This window comes from Theropithecus gelada, chromosome 2 (assembly GCF_003255815.1).
Source record: "Theropithecus gelada isolate Dixy chromosome 2, Tgel_1.0, whole genome shotgun sequence".
Taxonomy (NCBI): Eukaryota; Metazoa; Chordata; class Mammalia; order Primates; family Cercopithecidae; genus Theropithecus; species Theropithecus gelada.
In genome coordinates this window covers 161,290,503-161,301,293 of record NC_037669.1, presented here as the reverse complement: position 1 = coordinate 161,301,293, position 10,791 = coordinate 161,290,503, and the positions used below count along the sequence as shown (strand labels likewise).

The 10,791-nt window shown below is 37.6% G+C and overlaps 1 protein-coding gene and 1 long non-coding RNA gene across 2 annotated transcripts in view; one reads left to right on the top strand and one right to left on the bottom strand.

The window, feature by feature from the left end:
* LOC112619032 lies at nucleotides 1-1,828 on the top strand. The gene is made up of 2 exons (XR_003118159.1): nucleotides 1-171; nucleotides 202-1,828. It is a non-coding gene; the product is annotated as an uncharacterized LOC112619032 (long non-coding RNA).
* Nucleotides 1,829-2,610: 782 nt separating this feature from the next.
* The window catches only part of PIK3R4 (phosphoinositide-3-kinase regulatory subunit 4), a 72,617-nt gene continuing 64,436 nt past the window's right edge, over nucleotides 2,611-10,791 (bottom strand). The window contains exons 15-20 of the mRNA XM_025376804.1: nucleotides 9,861-10,072; nucleotides 7,894-8,025; nucleotides 5,157-5,257; nucleotides 4,643-4,731; nucleotides 4,273-4,381; nucleotides 2,611-3,157 (exon numbers count right to left, since the gene is read on the bottom strand). Of these exons, the coding sequence (XP_025232589.1) occupies nucleotides 2,987-3,157; nucleotides 4,273-4,381; nucleotides 4,643-4,731; nucleotides 5,157-5,257; nucleotides 7,894-8,025; nucleotides 9,861-10,072 (814 nt within the window). The 3' untranslated portion in view covers nucleotides 2,611-2,986. The remainder of the gene's footprint in view (nucleotides 3,158-4,272; nucleotides 4,382-4,642; nucleotides 4,732-5,156; nucleotides 5,258-7,893; nucleotides 8,026-9,860; nucleotides 10,073-10,791) is intronic.

The window sequence follows — 10,791 nt, the reverse complement described above, 5'->3', positions numbered from 1 at the left end:
ATCTACAAATTCATATGCAGTTGCAGAGATGCAAAAGAGATCAGAGTAAAAGTATGAAAGGTTTTAGAAGTACCTAGTCTCTAGTAGCATGCTCTGATAGCTGTGTCCTCATCTGCATTTAATTTTTATTTTTATGATAGGGCTGATATTTTCAACAACTAAACACCCGAAGTATTATAGCATTATTTAATTTAAACACAGTGTTCAGACCTTACCTCAGTCTAAGAGCTGGCTCCACAGTTGGTAGCAATGGCCCTGTTAGGCAGACTGTCCCCCTCTTTGGGAATGGCAAGAAGCCCTGCTTGGATGCATGGAGTGGATGGATACTGACACCAAGGACATTCAGATTTTCTTTCCTATACCTATTTTCATAAAACTTGGAAAGACAAACTATTCTGCAGCATTTTTTAAAAACCACTTCTGCCATTCTTACTTAGGTAAATCCAGAGATAGCACCTAATGTCTTCAGAGGAGACAGAAGTTCAAGGAGTTAAATGTCACATTCATACTCAGGTAGCAGAGAAGAATAAAACACATCAGGTTTGCTTCATCTATCCTAAGTGGTGCTTAGAGGTTCAGGAAAAATGTCTCAAGTACAGGATATTAATGAGCAATATTTACAATGTATTTTAATAAAAGGGATTTTTCTAGTTAACTCTGAGTTAAGCACAAACTTTTCTTTTGTTAATTGTTGGAAATACCATTGAGATGTATTTGTCTGTTTTTCTGCATTGGCAAGTAAAGAACACCAAACAAATATTCCCTTGGTGACAGATTATTTTTAGCATTTTGGGCCATCTTTTGAATCACTAATAGGTGAGAGCTCTGAAGCATGCTGCAAATAGAAGTTCCTTTTTAAAAATGCCTAATATTAGTATTTTCCCTGATTTACCTCTTTCTCCTAAAAGTAGAAACAGCAAAAATTAAGTTGAATATAAATGTAATAAAGCTATATTTAACCCAAGAATCACACAAGCAGGATGCTTCTTGGTTTAAAAATGTGAATTAATCGACTGTAAAGGAACTGCCTCCCATTATCTCTGCACTGAGCTATGACTCAAACTTATTTTTTTTTAAGTAGAGGTCAAAAGGAGATGCAACTTAACATGGCATCAGATTGTAATACTTAGAATTCAACCAAATAACTTTTTTCCAAAACTGGGGCTTTTCTGTGGGGCAAGGGGACAGAGAAGAATGGGTGGTAGCAGGAGATAAGGGGAGAAAAGGATCATATCTCTGTCAGCCCACTCCATTTTTTTTTCTTAGCATTTCCCACATGTATCAGTCTTACAGCTTATCTAATGGCTCCAGGTTGAAGTCCAATCTCAGCATTACAGTTTCTATATCAAAAAAAATTTTCCCCAACGCCCTGCAGACTCTAAATCTGACTTAGTGGCTAGAAACCCTGTAAATATGGTTTTGGCAGACATTAAGGGGAAACAAAGGCAAGGCAACATGACAATGCCAAATTTGAAGCTATCTAGGCCTAGTTAGTCCATCATTCCTAACTTTGACGTTTCTGAATGATTGGCATTTTCTGACAGTTTTGTTGTTTACCTGTCTAAACACTAAGTGCAGCTGGCTCTGTATCTGTGGGTGCTCCACATCCATGAGTTCAACCATGGATAAAAAGTATTCAGAAAAAGATGTTTGTGTCTGTACTGAACATGTACAGACGTTTTTCTTTTCATTCTCTAAACAATACAGTATAACAACTATTTATATAGCATTTATAGTGTATTATATCACAAGTGATGTAGAAATAATTTAAAGTATATGAGAAGATGTGTGTAGATTATCTGCAAATACAACATCATTTTATGTAAGAGACTAGAGCATCTGTGGCTTTTGTTATCCTTGGGAGGTCCTGGAACCAATGCCCCAGAGATACCTAGGGATGATTGTATTGAATCATGAAACTAGACATATGCTTTGTAAACTACATGTACTGTAACTTAATTATATAATTATAAAAATACAGAAAATTCTTAGCGTATTTCTAAGCAAGCAGGCTTTTCTCTTGGCTGAGATTTTTATAGACTCATGTAACTAATTTTAAACTAAAATATTCTGAATACCATAAACCCTTCTACAAGTGGATGAGAATTAAATATGGAGACAGTCTGTATGCAAATAGTAATCCATAACCTTGAAGGGTTTTATCTTAGTGGAAAAGACCAATTTTGGCCTTTTAAAAATGTATATTTTTGGTGTACTTTTAACTTTATTTTTCTTTTTCATGCATTCAATAGTCTATACTGGATAAAAGCAACCTGTTGGGCCAAGTGTCAGAATTTATGGTACAGCCCATAAAAAATAATGATGGCCAAGAGGAGGCATACTTGTATAACTAATATGCAGGAAATCAATTCTATAATGTTAAATAACTAATAAGGCAGACTGTAAAACACACAAGAAATATTAGAGCAGAAAGAGCACAATATTTAGAGTCCAGAGATTTGGACCTAACGCCTGGTTCTGTCACTGATTCCTTGTGACATCGAGTCCATTTCTTCACCTTAGAACAAATGCTGCTGGAGAGATTATTCCTCTGCTTAAATTTACCATTTAAAAATACCACCAAAAACACAAACACTTAGGATGCACGAATACAGTTTAACTGCTTTGAATAGCATTTTTAATAGCAAAAATGTGTTTATACTTATAATAGCTTACAACCATCTTTTCAACCATCTTTTTCAATACAAAATAAACATTCATTTTCATATTTTATATTTCTCACCTCTATAACATATACAATAAAAATCCCAGACATTGTTGGCTGGCTGATTCTTGCAAAGAGATGCATAAGTAAACTAGTTAAGTACATCTTAACCATTTTGGGTATCATTTAGTCAGTCATGAAACAGTAATATAGAGACATAATTTTGAAAATTAAGCAAATGAATCTGTTCTCTAGAAATGCCTTTTGAGTTATAGTAGTATATTTATAACTTTATTACAATTTATACAAATCAGTAGGTTTTTATTTCCACACCTTCACAATCCCATCTCTAGAAGCAGTTACAATGAAGCCCTGTGTTGTCTGGAATGTGGCGACATCAGTGATGATGTCGTGATGTCCCACGGGCAGGGACTCTGGGCCCCTTCGAGGGGTGTCATCACTTGGTCCTACTTTCTGCTTATTCTGAATTTCCTGTCAGGGAGCAAGCCAGAAGTTAAAAGTCTGTACCATATTCTTCCTCTCGTCAATAGTCTTTGCTTCTGAGATACTGTTGTATTTAACACCTTTTGTAAAGTAGTCATGCTTTCACAAATACACTGAGCAAAAGGAGTAGAAGAGCCAAAAATGACATTCCAGGGTCCTAGTCATTGGATTTCATGAGTAGCCACTTACAGATATGGAAAACTTATTTTAGGTCAATATTCTGTGCATATTAACTTTTGCCAACATCAAAAGAAAAAAGGGATAGAATATAATCAAAAGAGATATAGCCAGGCACATTGGGTCACACCTATAATCCCAGCACTTTGGGAGGCCAAGGTCTCCCAAGTCACAAGGTCAGGAGATCGAGACCATCCTGGCCAACATGATGAAACCCCGTCTCTACTAAAAATACAAAACTTAGCCAGGTGTGGTGGCACACACCTGTAGTCCCAGCTCCTTAGGAGGCTGAGGCAGAAGAATCGCTTGAACCCGGGAGGCAGAGGTTGCAGTGAGCAGAGATTGTGCCACTGCACTCCAGCCTGGCGACAGAGCGAGACTCCATCTCAAAAAATAAAAAATAAAAAAAGGTATACATGACCAGAATATAAAAAATACATAGCAGATGTTCTAGCACTTCTAAAGCTCATTAATATTTGTCATGAAGGAAGCACACTTTTATTTATGGAACACCTACTTTGGCCCAGGTACTAAGGGTATATTCTCTCACTTGAAGTTTCTGCCTGAGTCAAGAATACAAACTTTACAGTCCCAAAGCCAGGTTTGAATCCCAGCTTTCTGTTTACTAACTAGCTGTGTGACCTTGAACAAGTTACTTAACCTCACTGTGCCTTTTTCATTTGTAAGAGGATAATAAAAGTGCTTCCTTACGATGTTATAAAGTACATACTGGTCATTTGAGCTATTACTTATATGCACTTTCTTTATGCTTATTTTACCTTAATAAAAGTTAATTTTTTCTAATTCAAGAAAAAATAAATTTCCTAAATTCAAAGTACTCCTCGCTTGGTCACGTCATTTATTTTAATTCTGTTTACAAAAGCCATGTTTGTGCTTACAAAAGTTGAATGAAAAGACTACAGTACCTGGACAACTTCAGTGCCTTCAATTATTTTCCTGTAGTAGGACACAGATGGGGAACTAGTACTTCCTGCAACAACATAGGACCTTTCTGGGTAGGCCAAGTCCCAAAACCTAGGGAAGAGGAAAGAAATGACAATCTTTATAGGACAATGAGAGGAACTAATAATCATTGGCTTATCTTCATCAATGCATTGTTTTTCTTTTGCATTAGAAAAAGAGGTTCTTATAGAACAGCATACCATTGGTTACAAATAAAGTATTAACAGTTGTCCTTATAAGATGATTTTAAACATTACAGTGCCATCAGTATCTGTAATAACATCTTGTAAAAGTATCCATTTTATTCTTTAAGTATTTGTTGAGATCGTGTACCTTATTTTCATATCTGAGCCAGCTGTTAGCAGGATAGGATTTCCATCTGCAGGACTACAGTAGATACCATGGACGCTATGAGGAGAAGGCTTAAAAGAAATAAATGTGGAGTCAAATAAAAGACATCCGTGTATTCCATAAATGATGGTGCTATTTCTAGAGGCAAGTTAACTGTCAGTAGCTTTACAAGTACCTGGTTACCTGAAGAAATGAGAGACCAGTTATGTATGCCCTATCTACCTCAATCTGGGCTTTTCCTAATTAAGCTAGATCTCACTGGGGTTCCAAAGAGACATCACAAGCTTTATGGGCTAGCAACTTATTTACCCACTAATGCAGAACACTAGCAAGGAAACACTCATGTAGCAATGGCCACATGATACTTGATGTTATTAAAAACCCAAATTTAAACATAACCCAAAAGCCCAACAGATACTAGGTTTGATTAAATGCCTGAAAGTACTTAGGATGTAGGGAATAATATCATCCTTTACAGTAAAAACTGAAGTCAAACCTGTAATTCAGAAAGTGGTGGTGCACTGCTGGCCCAGAGAGTAAATCTTCTGTCACCAGTCTCCATGTCCCACATGGACACTTCATTGTTGCCCTGAACAGCTAAAAGAGACAAAGGCCAGAATCTAGACTCCGACAAAAAGAGTTGGGGAAGATTACAACAAAACAAATTGCAGTCCTGAGAGAAAGACAAATCTCTTTCTTTCAGGGGGAGAGACAATATAAGAGGCTTTATTCACTTATTAATATTTACTGAGCCAGTAAATATTTTTACTATGGGCTAGTCATTGCGCTAGGCACTGAAGAAAAGATGGCAAAGCAGAAGAATTCCCAGTTTCATGGAACTTCCATTCTAGTGGGGACAACAGACAAAAATGCAAAGGCCTTTCTGAAGCAGGCGTGTGCTTAGTTGAAAGAACAAGTCAGTGTGGCAGGAACAGACTGAGAATGGGCGATAAGTAGGAGAAAGGGCAGTAGTGCTGGTCACTTTCCATGTGCTGCTCTAAATCTGGCCTAAATGAACCACATCAACAAGCTCCTGTACCCCCTCTGGCTGGGTTTGCCAGCCTGTGATAGGCTAAATAATGGCCCCAAAAGTATCCAAGTCCTATCCCCTGGAACCTGTGAATGGTACCTTATATGGCAAAGTGACTTTGCAGATGTGATGAAATTAAGGACCTTGAGACGGATTATTCTGGATTACTCAGGGGGCCCCACATGCAATCACAAATCTTAGACGAGGGAGGCAGATTTGGCAGCAAGAACAGAAAGCAACGTAACAACGAAACAAGATGCTATGTTGCTGGCTCTGAAGATGAAAGAAGGAGCCATTAGCCAAGGAATTTAGTTCTAGAAGCAGGAAAAGGCAAGGAAATAGATGTTCCCCTAGTGCCTCCAGAGGGAATACAGGTCTGCTGCTACCTTGATTTTGGTCCACAAAACCCATTTCAGACTTCTGGCCTCTAGAATTATTAAAAAAAATAAGTTGTGGTGTAATAGGAAACTAATATATGCCTATGGGAAACCGCAGCAGGAGATCAAAGGGAGAGAGGGAAGAAAGTCAAGTCATTCACATCAGGCTGGTTATATCCCTCATCTCAAAGTCACTGCTCCTTTCAAGGTGGCCTTCTCTATTCCTTTCCAAATTCAGTAACCATGCCCTCCTCCCCTCAAGCCTTCTACTGCTACTCTGCTGTTACCAGCCCATACTACTGTGCTATCTTTTGTAATACCCCGACACCCAAACCTTTGTAAACAATTTTATTTGAAAATAAATTCTTAAATTATCCTACCTTGAGTGTGCTACTGTTTCCTGTTAGAATTCTGACTGATAAAGGTCAGGGAGGTGGCAAGAAGGCAGGTCCCATAAAGTCTTTTGGACCAAGAAGCCAATGGGAAGGTACTGAGCAGAAGAAACAAAATGGTCTTAAGAAGTACAGACAGAAGCAGGCTGTGAAGATATTACATTAATAGGGAAAAGAGACTATAGTGGTTTGGACTAGGGAGATAGTGATGGAGGTAGTAAAGAGTGATCAAATTCTGGATATACTTTAAAATAGAACTTACAGGACTGGCTAATGGACTGGAAGTGGGATGAGAAAAAGAACAGGCGAGGATAATTCCAGGCTTCTGAGCACCCAGCTGCCCATTTACTGAGAGAACACCATAGGAAGAGCGGGATAGGAGGCAGTGGTGGAGACACTTAGTAGAGAGGAAATCAAGCATTCAGTTTAGTTAGACATGTTGAGTTTACAAAATGGCTATTAGACATCTTAAGAAAAATAGGTATGAGTCTGAATAATAGTTAAAGCATGAGATTGCATGAGATCACACACACAGCCAGTGTAGGAAAAGTGATTGAGACCAAAGACTGGGTCCTGAGGCAGGCCACAAATTAAATGCCAGAAGATGAGAAGGAACCAGTAGATCAAGAAGTTGTAGAATCAAGAGAAATGTCTTTGAAACCAGGTAAGGAAAGCATCTGAAAACAATAGAAATCAACTGTTCAAATGGTAAGTCAAATAAGAAAAGGGCTCACAATAACCACAGAACTTGGCAACATGGTGACTTTGATAGCAGCAGCGTATGCGATGGACTATATGTACAAGAAGGGACCGCAAAGAGCCTAGAGGCAAGAGGGCTGAGGGAAAACGTAAGAATAAAAAAAGCTATTATTTACCAACCATTAATTGTGTGGTAGAGTATGTACTTTGCATGTTTTATCTCAATTCCCTATAACTCTACAAAGCAAGTATTTTTAACTACATATTAAAGATGAGGAAAATCAGTTTCAAGAATTGCCCAAGTGTCACACCCAGGAGCCATACAAGAAAATTTAAGTGCCTAATGAGGGAAGGGAAGGGAAGCTTTCAAGCAACACAAAGGAAGCAGAGCAACAAGAAATTGCAACAGAGAAGGACGAGTCAAGGTTTCTAAGCTCTCTAGGAAGATGGTGGCAGCTGTAACAAAACTAGGGGACACAGGAGGAAGAAAAAAAGGATAGGAGATGGTGGTGGACAGTTAAGAATGGAGAATAATGATGGTGACTGATGAGATCATTTTTGAACATAATATTAGATGACAGTGAGGTATCAGTAGTGGCAACCTCCATAATCAGAAGAGAATCAAGCATTCAGTTCATATGTAAAATGAAACTAAAAACGTGAGTTTTGGCAGCAGGTTATTATGTACTTTCCAAGAAAATCTCCCAACACATGAAAGCCAGCCCTCCATCTTACCTGCAATCACCCAGGACTGATACAGAGGGTGCATTGAGAGGCGCCTGATTCGAGCCCTGGAAGGATGACAGTGACTTGAAATTGGCAATTGGAACCTCATGTCCCAACAAGCCATGGTACCACTGCTTGTACCTTAAAGAGAAAAAGCACAAAAAGATTACCATCTAATGATCAAAGTACATCAAGCTGCATTTATACAAATAGAATTAGCTTTTTATGAATTTATTTGAAAAATACCTTCATTACTTAAAAAAAAGTTTTGTTCTCATGAAGCTGTCTCACCAGTTTCAAACAGTACCCCTTTGGTTGTTAAATAACAGATATAAGGTGCTTATCATAATGCTACTACTAATAAGGTAAATTGAAAATGAATAATTTATTAGTTGCTGACATTGTTATTAACTGCCAAAGGCACCCACAAAAACAGAAGCTATTGAGAAGATACAAAATGAATTTGGTATGTCAAAATGTTCAGATTGCCTTAAATACCCAAAGATGTTTTACTGGTATTCAATGATCACTTTACCAATCCCAAAGTAGCAGCAGCTTTGTATCTGTCATCAGATTTCAATTGTTTCCATTTGCCCTTCCCTCTTAAACATTCTATAGACAGGTATATTACATCTTTCTGTCCCTCTACAGTTTATTCACACAAAAGGCAAAAAAAAAAAAAAAAAATGCATTCCATATAAACATATAAAAAGTATTAAACAAAGGGCACACACTTAACAGTAACAAATGTAAGTTAGGGAATCTAGAAAACCGAAATTCAAGCACAGAAGATAATTCCTCTGAATTAGCATGCCAACTAGAAAAGAATAAGATGTGGTAGTTTCTCAAGCGGCAGGTTCAAAACACCATGAGGGAAAAACGTGAAACTTAAAGGAAGAAAGGGGCAGACAGGAAACTGGGAAATGCTGATCAAAGAGTACAAAGTTTCAGTTAGGAGGAATAAGCTTTAGTGATCTACTGCACAGAATGGTGACTATAATACAGTGTATATTTCAAAGTTGCCAAAAGAGTAAATTGTAAGTGTTTTCATAGCAAATACGTATGTAAGGTGATAGATTTGTTAGTTTGATTTAATCATCCTGCAATTAATACATGTATCAAAACGTCACACTGTACCCCATAAATATATACAATTGTTTGTCAATTAAAAATTAAATTTTACAAAAGCAGCAATCCCATTCTTGGGTATATATATGCCTGAGATTAATGGAAATATATGTCCTTACAAAGACTTGTTTGCAAATATTTACAGCAGGTTGACTCCGAAAAGCCAAACACTAGAAACAACTCAGCTATCCATCAACTGAGGGACAGAGGGATACACAAATTGTTATCTATAAAATGGAATATCATGAAACAATACATTTTCTAAAATCCTGCTTAAGCAAGCTAGATCACTTGGTTCATCTTTAGCCTTTGGAGACAAGGCAAATAATAAAGTAAGAAACCATTGCTTGGCTCTTCTCTCAACACCACGCACTGTGACAGATCCTTTTACTTCATTAAATCCTCAAAGCTGCCTTTGAAAGGATTAGCCCCATTTGAAGATGGAGATAGCTGAACCTCAGAGGAGTTAAACAACCTGCCTAAAGCTACTGGAATTTAAACCATGTCTGCCCAAACTCAGATGTTATTTTCCTTAAGTCAAGTCTGCTGCTTCACTGGCAGAGTAAGAGAATGCCAGCAAATCTGATCACTTAATGATTATAAAGTAAGGAGGCTCATTTAAGACAAGGACAATGAGGAGACTTTTATGCCTTAGGATACTGATTTCACCCTTTCAAACCTGTTTTTTAATGAAAAAATAAAATTGCAAGTTATTTTAACATGACTATGAAAAGAAGAGATGGGAAAAATTACCAATGAACAAAGTGGAAAAAACTGCTTTCACAAGACAGCAATTGCAGGCATTAGTGGCATTCAAAACCCAGTCAATGACTTGAAAGTCAGCTTACCGATGCAGAGCCAGCATTGGTGGATGTCCACAGCAAAGGAAGTGATGAGGCCCGACTTTAAATCATGCTTTAAAGTCCACGCATTGCTTGAAGACCTAAGGTCCCAGCCAACCAGAGAGCCATTCACAGTGGCATAGGCAAGAACAGATTGTGCCCCAGAGTTGAAGTGGTGCATATCCACAACACAACCATCCTCCTTCTGATCTAGAATTCTAGAGAAATACACAAAGCACAGACGTTTCCAGTCACTGAAAACACAGCACTAGTCTCCCTTTAAGATGACTTTATATCCTATCCATAGTCAAGAAACAAGAGCTATGTGACTCCATCAAGCAAATGAAAGCTGATACATTAAAAAAAATTCCAGATGTAGAGAAGAATTGCAAAAATAGTAGAGTTCTTGTATATCATTCACTCAAGCTTCCCCTTAGGTAAATAACTTATATAACCATAGAACATTTATCAAAACTAAGAAATTAACCTTGGTATAATACTAGTAATTACAGTACAGAACGTATTCTGATTTTACCAGTTTTCCCACTAGTGTCCTTTTACTATTCCAGGATCCAATGCAGGATAATACAGGGCAATACTAAATTTCTTCCAATCTGTGACAGTTCCTCAGTCTTTCAAGACCTTGATATTTTTGAAGACTACTGGTTATTTTAGAGAATGTTCCTCAATTTGGGTTTGTCTGACATTTTCTCATTATTATCCTGAAATTATGCCTTATTGGGGAAGATACCACAGAAGTGATGTGCCCTTCTCAGTGCATCATTTGAGGGAGGACCTGATGTTAGCATGTGCAGGTTAATTATCACTTAGCCAAAATGCTTGCAACCACAACTGTTTCAGATTTTGGTTTTTGTTTTGTTTTGTTTTGTTTTTAAGATGAAATAACATAATGAGGTATCTTGGGAATGGGACCCAA